Below are 12,535 nucleotides of genomic sequence, written 5' to 3' on the forward strand. Positions count from 1 at the left end.
GAAAGGCAATACATTTTGGTTATACCAGAGTCCGTATACACATGTTCTCAAGAAAAAAGTGCACATAATATTATAAATATTTCACATTTATATCCCTTTCATGCCAGGGCCTTTTTGAGATTTTCCAAGAATGCATATGATAAACTTTCTGCTTGGAAATAACTTCCACCGGATACGGAGTTCCTGCGTACCTCCCATAAATGATACGAGCTACGCCTCAATTTGTAGAACATATGTCTTCAGCACTGGTGACATCTGGTACAATAAGCTTCATCAAAATCTTTGCCGACTTTAAGCCATATAAGCATGTGCGCCGTCTGCCCTAGGACACGGGTTCTTAGCGAGTAGTATATGGTCGATAAAGTTTTATGCTCGGCATCGCTTTTGCCCGCCCAGCCCAGCAGGTTGAAAAGTTTAATTTAAAGTGTCTTTTGTAAAAAGCTGTGCTCTTTCAATCCTTGTTCCCTGCTTCCCTTGCTCTCTGAGGGCCAATCGCCCAGATGAAGGGCGTATAAACGGCAGCTTGTCGAGACTAATCCGACGGAAAAGTTTATGGATACGAGCAACGATAAAGTGTATGTTGCGCAGTTAAGCTGCCAAAGGTTAGGAATAACTTGTACCCAGCCGAAGCCTTTTTAAGGGTGTTTCTTTTTTCTACTTCCCGTCGGAGGCTCTTCAAAAAAGGTTGAAACCATCCCGCTCAGTAACGCCGGCTGATCCGGCAACGGAATGGTGGTGTTTGGGACCTGCCAGCGGGATATCACTTAATGTGAGCCGACAGTAATGCGACCGGTTAGCCCTGTTACTACTACTAACCGGTCGATAACGAAGACATTTGTAGTGAGAAAAATGTGGCTTGCTTTCACCATTTCGGAAGCTCGTGCTCGGGCTCTTCTTCGCAGGCCGGATCGTTACGCCAGCACCAGTCGCTAACCAGCTTACTTAGAGGTGGTCAGATACACAGCCGGTTGAAGAAGCGACATCCGGACACGGTCCAATTTAACGACACCAACGCACAAACCCCTACCCACCATTGGCGCTAATTGGAAACGTTGGAAGAGTTCTTTGCCATCGACCGAACGAAAGGGATGATGGGCGAAGGAACTGCTCTTTCGGGAACGGCTCCCACTGCACTCGGGAAATGCCTTTGGCATAAAATCCTATCCCCGGCAATGGTTCATCCGGTTCTTTTTACTCTTCTTCTGCACCAGGCCTATGGGTTTGCAATGGATTGGTGCGGTCCCATTCTGTGGAGCTACTCCCCAGAGGACAATAAATCTACTCACTTCAAAAGCATCGGCTTGAAAGCTGAACGAGCTGTGTAGTGTACGAATGAAACGCAAGGAGCGCGTACGGCTAATAGAACAGAAGATTTTGTGGCATAGTGAGGCATATGCTTTGTAAAGTTTTCTATCCGGAAGGCAAAAAAGAATCACCATAAATAGCGTTTTCTCCTGCTTCTAAAGATGTACAGGACACATTTCGGAGAGAGACAGTGTTTGGCAACGTTGAGATATGGAGAACCAAGAACTATAGTGAAGAAGTGAAAAAAGTTGAACTACAATGGGAAAGAATTCTTCAGAAACAACTTTAATTTGTCTTTGGGTGATATATTCTTCACTTACAAGTTCATTGAAGCGTTAAGCTTTTTAAAGTTTTCTTCGAAGCCTCCCAAATATCTTTCCAAGTTCCTCTACCTTTAATGAATAATTTAAAAAACCTACCGTTTTTCAAATATAAATACAAGTTTCCAGTCCCAGTGTCCAGTACGCTAGGCATCAGAGAACTTAAAACAAATTAACTGCTTAATTTAGTTCCCATTTATGTATTTTATCACCCTCTACCCTCACTTTTTCATCCTAACAGCATGACGATTCTTGCAAAAACCCTGCAAAACACCTTCACACACACCCACACACACTAACGAAACCACTTTCATTTCGCTTTATTACAATTTTAATAGCATTTGGGCGTAAATGTGGCCCCCATCCCTTTTTCCTGTCAGTAATTAATTTTGTGCCGTGATGTGACAGAAGGCCGAATACCGAGCGACACTCTCACCAGCAGCCTCAGTCCAAATTTAGTTCCAAACATCCAACCCATGGCTAGGATAGTGAAAATTTTACCGACAGGAAGATGCAATTTTCGCGTACGTGCACATGCTTGGCACGATGTACTCGTGATGATGATATCCTTTTTGGGTAGCGTACGCTTTGTAGCCTTCGCTACAGTACAGCCACCATTGGTTGTCTTGAAGCATTTCCCCGTGATGTCAATCGTTTGGCCAAACCATCCGTCAGGCTGTGGGAAAGCTCGCATAGTCTGTGCATAGTCTAATAAAGGTTAGTGTGCTTCGTTAGGCAAGAAAAGATGCCTTTGCACCACGTTTTCGCCGGCATTGGGAGATGAAAAAGGGGTCATTACCATCGTCAAACTGCATTACACTTTGTGTGCTTGGGCCTCGCAAGACGTGCTCGGGAAGCGAATGAGACTCTGATTACGAGAAGTTCGGTGTGTCTGGTGGTGGCTGGGTGAGACGGTGCTGGCATTATTATGGGAACGATTTAAACTCGCGCCATTAAACTTAATCTCGAACATAATTTGATGAATGTACTTTAAGAAAGTAGACGGAAAAAAGAATGATGCAGAACACCTTTGCCAGCAATGAAGCATCTTTGAGGAAGCATCGCACAATCAACTCTTTCAAGCGGAAGCATGTTGTGCGAAACATCCAGGGGCCGTATCTAAAGCTGAAGTTTACCCGCCCGACAACAACGTGATGGAATAATTAGAGTTTGTTCCAAAATGGGGGCTGTTTAATGAATGCAAATTTTATTTACCGAATTTATAATTATTTTCACGTGATTTTTAAGTCACACCATCAAGGCTGAACTGCGCATCGTAAACATTGCTTTGGTAAAAATGGGCGGGAGGAGATGTTTAGCTTTAATGTTAAATATTTATGGCGTCGGGATGGTACGCCTTTCGGGCAACGCCGTTTCGTGAGATCACTATAATGTATTTTCTGAGATTTTTTTTTCTTTTTTGTTATTTGGCGAGTGCTTGTCTTGAAGAAGCGCTAGATAAGGTGTTAAATATCATCGTGAAATCTAAACTTAGTTTAAATCGAATATCTTTGGCGAATGGCAATGCAACAGCTTTTACGATTACCTGAAGTTGTGGAAATCGTTTTATTTTCGTGCTGGCGTTTGTCGTAAAAAAGTCTTCCCTTTTGCACAAACCAAACATATCTCACACCCAAATAGCGTAGCTGCTGCTGAATTGAAATGTCAAATTATTCCCACATTACAGATAAAAACTGGCACAGGAAAATATAGCGTAATCGTTGGCTCAGGCATCAGCACATGACAATGGCAAAGGGAAACGCACAAAAACCCACTCGGTTTCCCCGAGTGATTCGGATAAATTTGCCCACGATCGTACCACACAACTGCAATGGTTACAGCGGGGGAGACAAAAAGGAGAAGACCATTGGATTTGGCGGGTCGTGTTTGACTTGTTAATAATTGATGAGAACGTAATCTCGTTAGGCGGATGAATGGGTTTATGGACAGGGACGCCACCACCGCTTCGTCTCGCATAACATAACTCCCTTTCTAACAGAAACAAACCCTCGCATGTGTGTGTGTGTGTGTGTGGGAGTGTAGACAAAAACGCTGGGCGCACAGTTTGCCCACCCATTCCCTCTCTTCCCTAGCATAAAGTGAAGCGTGCGAGCGAAGGCAGCAAACCCGTCAAACAATTCAATCGCGAAATGCGTACCATGTTGCGAACGCATTTCCGATGGAAAATCGATATTTTCCACAAGTTCCGGACGGGGCCGGAGAGTGCCGTACGAGTGGCTGGTGTACGTGTGCGTGTGTTTCCCTCTGTGTTGTTGTTGCTAGTTGGCGTAACGAAAAAGGATAGGACCGACCGGCCAAAGTTTGCGCCTGATAGTTTGCGCCACGCGGGAACGATTCGGTGTAATGTATCGCCACGGGGCAGTGATGGACAAGGATGTGTTCAGCTGTTGACGGTTGGCTGAGCTTTGGGGCTGGGATTTTTGGTTGCGCTGTGAGGTGCCTGACTGCTCAAAGCCATACCCAAGGTTTGGTGTTCTGGTTTTCGTGTACGTCCGAAGCGAATTTTTGTTTTTATCATTTCATTTTACCATCTCCCTATGGAGATCCGCACAAACTGGACACGAGTGAGCGTGTAGGATTGGCAAAAATCTGCACCCCCTTTATGTGGGGCAGTAAAAAGCGATCCTGCTGGCATGGGAATGCTATGAAGGTTTGCGTTTTAAAATGCGGGACAAATGGACACAAGAGGTGCAGAGATTTTTAGCACAAATCGGCGTGTGTGTGTGCATGTGTTTAGTAGACCACCGTGCTGCGGGCATCGGGTCGGTGTCCAACTACCGTGGGACAATTAATTGCGGCACACTTACCGTTACATAACTTTCGTGGTTTCTGATGTCGGCGATGGACCACGGCAGCATGGCGGCGGAAAAGCGGGGATCGACCGAGGCGGATCCACGCCATGTAAGCGTCGTCAGGCGAGTCTTCATCGTCGCGTTCCGGTCCAGCTTTACTGTGGGGCCGTCGCTGTTGCCGTGCTAGCGCTGTTTCCGTAGGGCTGGCTGGTGGTTTAGTGGCACACACTGTACCACACAGACTCGCTTTGTGTGTTTGTTAACCCACAGAGTGGGGCAGAGAGCCAGACAGACAGAGAGAGAGAGCGAAACAAAGCGTGGCAAAGGGAAATCGAGTAGGAGCGAGCGAGAGTGCAACGGAGCTGGGCTCAAACTTTTACCACAATGTTACATTCACAGCTGGTAGCTGCACCGTAGCACAAAACTAAGCGAGATCTCGGCTCCACTCTGCGGATGTACTGAGCGTATAAATGCAATGTACGTGATGATAATGCAAACGAAAAACTCGCCTTTTGCCTCTCTAAGTGCTTTCACACGCTTGCGCCCGACTTTAGATGGCGCTGTAAAATGCTTTTCATGTGCCTTCACTCACTTCGCATAGCACGTGCACAACATACGAGGGGTGGAAGTCGCCAATCCTTCACTTTACCGCACTATTTCACACAAATACACAGGCACACACACACACTCACAAACGGACACACAGGCGATACACTGCAATAATACATTAAACTGTGTTACACGATTAGGCGTAAATCACGCCTGTAATGGTACGCGTTGGCACCACCGTCGTTTGGTTTTGTGTCCTTTGCTCCCAAAAATTGAACTTGTGCGCTGTGCGCCTGAATGTAGGCAACGCCGCAGCAACCCTTTTCGGCAAATTAAAATTCAAAACAATCACCTGCCCGTTTGTCTGCGCAGCACGTTAACGACCACAGTGGGCGTCATAAACATTACAACGGCTTGTGCAGGGGCGCAGCTATCGCGAAAGCATTGGCATCTCGCTGTTTTATTATTGTATGCGAGCATATAATAGATAATAGAGCAAAGAGCTGTTTATCGCTAGTTTTTGCTTTTTAATAATAAAAAGTAATCTTCATTCTTGCACCACTATCGAGATGGAAAAGCTTTGCAAACGGTGCAAAGAAACTGTGACGTACGGGAGTTTTCTTTTCTTTCACCTTCATAAACCCTCCCGAGGCACGCGAATCGATCAAAGCGCTAAACTAAAAGGGGCTGCAGTTCGGCCCTGTTCGCAAATGGCTCCGGGCGGACGGGTAAGCGCGATTCACAGCGCGCGATGGCAAAAACTTCCCCCGTGCTTGCTGCTCGCAATGGCTGCAGCTTAAAAGGGGAAATGGGAAAACTGGCGTCCCCAGCCACCCTTGAAAAAGCAAATCTTACATCCAGCCAGCCCCGCCGTAACACGTAACGCAGCCGAAGATGTGTGCCGTGCGCTGGGCCCCGAGACCAGACGACACACACCGTGGAAGGGGCTGAAGCGAGAAGCTGAGAAGTTTGGCAGCACAAGGGTAAAGAAAAAATCAATCCCTCTCTCTGGCTGCCCAGCACCGTAGAGGTAGGGTTGGTGTATGCTCGAATGCTTTTTTTGCCCTTTTCGGGGCTGCTTCTTCATTCGTAATAATGCGCTAACGGAGAAGGTACACTGCACACACTCACACACATACACTCACAACACACACCCATACCTATGCTGCTCGCTCTTCAACCACCAGGGAGCATTGAAACATTGGTGCGATTTTCTTTCACTTCATTTTCACGCTTTCCCCGCGACGGTAAACGATGCACACTTTTGCGAATTCTTCGGCATCACCTTCCCGTCTTTGTGTGAAAATTTCACTGCACTGCACTGGGCGGCATGAAGGCAGTACCCCCCTTTCCGCCTCCCCTTAGCTTACCACTTTCTTGCACTTCTTTTTTTTTCTCCGCACGGACACAGTCTTGCCGTTTCGGAAAGAATTTCTGCGACCGCTGTTGACGCCTCGCGGGTTGTGTGTGTTCTTCTGCCCGTTCGGTGAGCAAAACAAAACCGAGCCTATCGGTTTTTATGCTCGGGCCTTATGCTGCTATGCTGCGATGTTCGGCCGTTTGTAGCCGATGGTTGAACACTCGACTGGGCGCAGTGAGACCGTCGTCATGGTGGGCGTGCTGTAATTTTTTATCTTTGTCACAATGTAACCCACAGCAGGAAGGTTTTATTTTATTATTTGTGGATGAATTATATATTTTTTTAATATTCTTTATGGTTGATCAATGTACAATTGGGTTTAAATTGATGCTTTTGCTTGCGTATGTTTGAGAAAAATATGAAACACCTTGTGGTACACCTGTAGCATAACAACATTGCAGCATAAAAGATTGTGCTTGAAGTTTTTGACGGTAGAGAGCGCTGTACTATAATTTTGAATGTGACAGTTATTTATGCTGTATCTGTTCTGGTGACTCTTGATTTATTATAATGTGCTCTAATTTAATATACTAAATAATTGAAAAAAATATACAAGCTGCGTGCTACAGACGCATTCCAATAGCCTTATTCAAAATTCAAAATTCAAAAATTCATCGCCATACTTGTTGTCTCGCTCGGTTCTCACCCCATTTGCGCACTATGGTTCAACTGGCCGTCACAATGCACTGTGTGGAGCAGCGAGCTGGACAAAATATCGAACCTAAAGGCAGAGTGGCCAGATTATTTTGGCGGTTTTCGGTAGGCGCATCAAAATTTTATCGGTAGTTTTCGGTAGGTTAAAACTCGAAACTTAACTCGAGTTGAAAGAAGTGAAAGCGAAAGAAGTGTTAAGCGTGATGGGGGGGGGGGTACTAATGCGCAAAATTAGAGTTCCATTTCAAAAGCATATGCATCCTTTACTTAGGATATGGATTAGATTTGCTTCAGCGGTAACACAAATGAAGGTCTTTCTGAAGTGTTGATCTGAAAATGGTACTAGGAATTCTAAACCAAAGAATGACTTAGATGCTCATTCTTTTTTCTCAGTGGTGGCAAGTTCTTTTTCTTGGGGCTCCACGCGACCGCTTAAGGCCACTGCAGTGCTCCATGGGATACGATTTTATCGTACGTGCTGTAATTTGATTTTCGCTGGATTATTTAGATTGATTTGATAGGTTGGCTTAGTTTCATCGTTCAATGATTACAAAAAATTGAGATTTTTTCCTTTAAACCCAAATATAATACAGTACCCAGATTATTTTGGCGGCCATCGCAAAACCGTCGCAAAACGTCAAAACCGGCGTCGCATGTACTGCAAACCGACGTCGCCAGCGAGCGAAACTCGCAACGATTTCGAGGCGCTGGGGGTCGCGTTTTAGAGTTCCATTTCAGTGAGAATGCCCTGCGGGCAGTGTGGCCAGATTTACTTAGGATATGGACAGATTTGGTTCAGCGTGTACAACCGCCTACCCGGGTGTAAGAATGATGTTTGTGATTGAAAATGGTATTATTTAATCCGTTCGTAGCGGGAACGTACGACGCTCACATGAAATTCTAGGGATGGCAACACATTTTTTGCGTCCGGTCCTACAACGCCGCGGTGAATAACTGTAGCAACGATCTAGTACCGCTTAGGGCCACTGCCGTGCTCCAGGATACGATTTTATCGTGCGTGCTGTAATTTGATTTCGTTGGATTATTTAGATTGATTTGATAGGTTGGCTGAATTTTTCTATCAATATTACAAAAATTGAGATTTTTCACCCCAAACTGGCCTTGCCGCATGTTTTAAGTGGATGCTTATGTCTTTTTATTTTCTTTCAAATGTTGTATTACAGTTGTGTACAGTTAAATTTTATAGCATGATGTGTAACAATATTTTGAAATTAACACTGAAATCATCTCTTTTAAAATGATACCAACCACTACGCACGATTGAGTGAGGCACGATTTTGTGAGAATTATTGGACAAAACACCCAGGAAAATCATTTTATAACCCAAATAGCCAGAATTGCTTAAGCAGCTAATTTTGGCACGCTAAAGATCGCTGCTCTAATTCGCCTTTGCAGCATCAAAGTTCTATGTGGGTCTTTCAAACAGCGCCTAAGCAGCTTCCTTATGCCACGATGCCAGGGATTATTTTACTTTGTGTTTTATTTTCAAGCAAGCGTCATAGATGAAATAAACAACAAGATTTGTTTCGTTTAAACACATATGTATATTTTTAAATCCTTTGTATTGATGAATTACACACAATTTTACACAATTTACTGTACAATCATAATCACTTCACTCAATATTCATTCTTCAATTAACGAATCTAACTTATGCATCAGCAATGATATTATTGCCGGCGTCCGTCTTTGACACTTTGACAAGAGCCGCCTTGTATCGATGTCATGCATTAAAAAGCTATAAAGTTCCACCAAGTTCAGTACCCTTTCTTAACAAGCCTTCAAGTTCCTTCATGAACCCTACTCATAGTGCTAATCAGCCGCAAAGTTCCAAAGAGTACCACGTGCCTGTTAAAAAGCTCCATAGTTCCGCAAAGTTCCGTCTATCTCTTAATCAGCCACAAAGTACGACAGCGGAACGATTTTTCGTTAAACAGCCCTAATTCAGCTATAAAGTACGAGCTGGCTATTTGGGAAGTTTTAAGTGGATGCTTATGTCAATTTTCTTTTCTTTCAAATGAGGGATTTAGCAGTTTCTTCTCTGTGTCAGTGTAGTAAGCGAATCATTCTAGAGATGGCGCTAGTGTTTAACGTATTTTCATTTGAAATAAGGAGACAACTTTTGAAGCTAATTTTGTTCGAAGTGTCACGTCGGTTTGTCGGTGATTGTATGATAGCGTATAAAACGAATCTATCATCTCGCAAGTGTAGAATATAACACCCTATGTGATTGTGTGATTGTTGAACAATGTTCAAAACTTATCGATTTTTTTTTATAGATTCCTTTCAACATTATTTACTCAGCTAATTATGGATATTCCTGTTTTATAAAATATTTAAAAAACAATCTGTAAAAACCGGCTCCGGAGCCGTGAACGTGGAGTAGTTGGTGCGGAGCCGGCTAACGAGGGGAACTGCTGGAGCGGAGTCAGCTTCGGAGCCGTGGGTGCAGTTGGAGTGGAGAAGGTTCCGAAGTTGTCTGGAGCCGGTCGGAGCCAGTTTTTAATAAAACAGATTTTTGTGTTTCGGACTGGTTCACCATTGAGGATACTAAAGGACACACGCAGCTCTTCTGTATCAATCACTATATTCTATTATAACATTGTGATTGTGATTGTATGATAGCGTATAAAACGAATCTATCATCTCGCAAGTGTAGAATATAACACCCTATGTGATTGTGTGATTGTTGAACAATGTTCAAAACTTATCGATTTTTTTTTATAGATTCCTTTCAACATTATTTACTCAGCTAATTATGTATATTTCTGTTTTAAAAAATATTTAAAATGATTGTTTTGGTGCAATCTGTAAAAACCGGCTCCGGAGCCGTGAACGTGGAGTAGTTGGTGCGGAGCCGGCTCCGGAGCTGCTGGAGCGGAGTCAGCTTCGGAGACGTGGGTGCAGAGCCGGCTCCGTTGGATTGGAGTGGAGGAGGTTCCCAAGTTGTCTGGAGCCGGTCGGAGCCAGTTTTTAATAACACAGATTTTTGTGTTTCGGACTGGTTCACCATTGAGGATACTAAAGGACACACGCAGCTCTTCTGTATCAATCACTATATTCTATTATAACATATATTCTATTATTACAGTAGAACGTCGATTATCCGGGGGCGGATTAACCTGCGGGCGGCTTACCCGGCGCTCTAGCACCAATCGAACACGACATCGAACATGAAAAATGTATGGAATTTGACATGTTTGTCTTGTTTGTTTGTTTGTGTCTGACAGTGCACCTCCATATGATTATATGGGTTTGTTCGTGTCGGATGTCGTGTTCGATTGCTGCTAGAGCGCCGCCTTAACCGTGCGCATAAATGTGACAGCTGTTCAAACATACAGTGAACATTTACTGCGATAGTCAAGTGGGCAACCAGTTTTTTGTGCAGCTCTGTAGTGTCTAGTGGTGTTTTCGAAATTTATTTTTGTTCATGAACAGTTGTTCATGAACAACAACCTTTAGTTATTGATTAAAATAATATTCTACTAACGATTTATCGATTGATTCAAGGTGAATTAATCATAAAACTAGTGGATTATTTAATTTTTATATGAATTTGACATTTCTTAGACCATTATCCGCGCAAATCGATTAACCGGCAAACGCCCGGTCCCGAGCTGCCCGGATAATCGACGTTCCACTGTATATGCTACAAGACTGTTGTGTGTGTCGGGTCGCAGCCTATGATCGAGTGCGAACCTTCGGTAGCCCGATCGCTCCCGAAGCCCTTAACGGCCATTCGGACGTCGGATGCTGTCAGTTCCACGACAGCATCGAGTCGCGGTTACACTGCACTGTTTCTGTACACAACAGAGATGAGTATATTCTATAGATCGTCAACATATATGTTTATACAACAAGCAAAACAATTGAAAAATGTATATAACTTTTGAAAGAAACGTAAGTAAAACTTAGAAAAAGACTATTCATCCACTTAAAATATGCGGCAAGGCCGGTTGGGGTGTTGGAGTAAGGCTCGTGTCTGTGCTCCATCGGATACGATTTATCGGAAGGCCTGTCAAAATTTTATATGAGATTTGACAGATAACGTCGGACGTGCGATTTCGTCGTACTAAACTACTATACTATACTAAATTCCAATGGAAACCACCAGCACTGAAGCAAGTGAGATTTGAGTAATGGTCGTTGGTGTTGATACCCACGTATCTGACCACGCGACCATTCATATAGATTTTTGCTCAGAAAGTTAGAAGGCTATATAGGTCATGATAAGATGAAACTTGTCGAAACACATTGCAAGAAAAGGATAGCAATATAATGATGAGTTGTAATCCGCCATCTATTGATCAAACCAATGAAGCTGTGGAGCTTTCTTTTTTTTCTATGGATATTCAATTTTCCAGTCGTTTAAGCTTAATCTGTGGCGCTTGGGCGGAATCAAAAATTTTTGATTTCGTCGGACGCCGCATCCGATTTTATCTGTCAAACTAAATGTGTGGTGTTTTGTAGGAACAATCTCAACTTAATTTTTCATAATCGTTTTATTATTAAAGTCATCCCAATAATCGCAATATTATACGAAAAAGCGTTTGACAGCACGTGCGATAAAATCGCATGCGATGGAGCACAGACACGTGCCTTACTGCACATTTTTGATAAAAAAAAATATTGATAGGATTTTTAAAATTCTAATTTTACAACGATATGTTATAAAACATTATTATGAACCTATAAGACAGTTTTCATTCAAATCTTACAACAAATTCAAAAGATATACTCTTTTAATCACAAAAAACATCATTCTTCCATACAAATTGTATGGCCTACCCGGGTAGGCGGTTGTACGATTACGTAATGTTTTTTGGTCGTACACAAGACGGTTAAATGGTTGCGTTCTCAACAGTGCTCCTGCCGAAATCTGCCAATATAATCTGGCCACACTGGCCCGCAGGGCAAAAGCTCGCTCGAAAGGTCAAAAACCGTCGCAAAACGTCAAAAACGACCGTCGCCAGCGCCTCGAAATCGTTGCGAGTTTCGCTCGCTGGCGACGTCGGTTTGCAGTACATGCGACGCCGGTTTTGACGTTTTGCGACGGTTTTGCGACGGTGGCCGCCAAAAGCTCGCCTTGCCCTGTGGGCAAAGTGACCAGAAATACCGATGTATATATATTTGGGTTTGAAGGAAAAAATCTCAATTTTTTGTAATCATTGAACGATGAAACTCAGCCAACCTATCAAATCAATCTAAATAATCTAGCGAAAATCAAATTACAGCACGTACGATAAAATCGTATCCCATGGAGCACTGCAGTGGCCCTAAGAGGTCGCGTGGAGCCCCAAGAAAAAGAACTTGCCACCACTGAGAAAACAGAATGAGCATCTAAGTCATTCTTTGGTTTAGAATTCCTAGTACCATTTTCAGATCAACACTTCAGAAACACCTTCATTTGTGTAACCGCTGAACCAAATCTAATCCATATCCTAAGTAAAGGA

The 12,535-nt window shown here is 43.5% G+C and overlaps 1 protein-coding gene across 1 annotated transcript in view; it reads right to left on the reverse strand.

Moving 5' to 3' along the window:
* The window catches only part of LOC120898599 (TBC1 domain family member 4), a 28,419-nt gene extending 21,952 nt beyond the window's left edge, over positions 1 to 6,467 (reverse strand). The window contains 2 exon segments of the mRNA XM_040304675.1: positions 4,454 to 5,152; positions 6,358 to 6,467. Of these exon segments, the coding sequence (XP_040160609.1) occupies positions 4,454 to 4,573 (120 nt within the window). The 5' untranslated portion in view covers positions 4,574 to 5,152; positions 6,358 to 6,467.
* Between the last annotated feature and the right edge of the window lie 6,068 nt (positions 6,468 to 12,535).

Source organism: Anopheles arabiensis, chromosome 2 (assembly GCF_016920715.1).
Source record: "Anopheles arabiensis isolate DONGOLA chromosome 2, AaraD3, whole genome shotgun sequence".
Taxonomy (NCBI): domain Eukaryota; kingdom Metazoa; phylum Arthropoda; class Insecta; order Diptera; family Culicidae; genus Anopheles; species Anopheles arabiensis.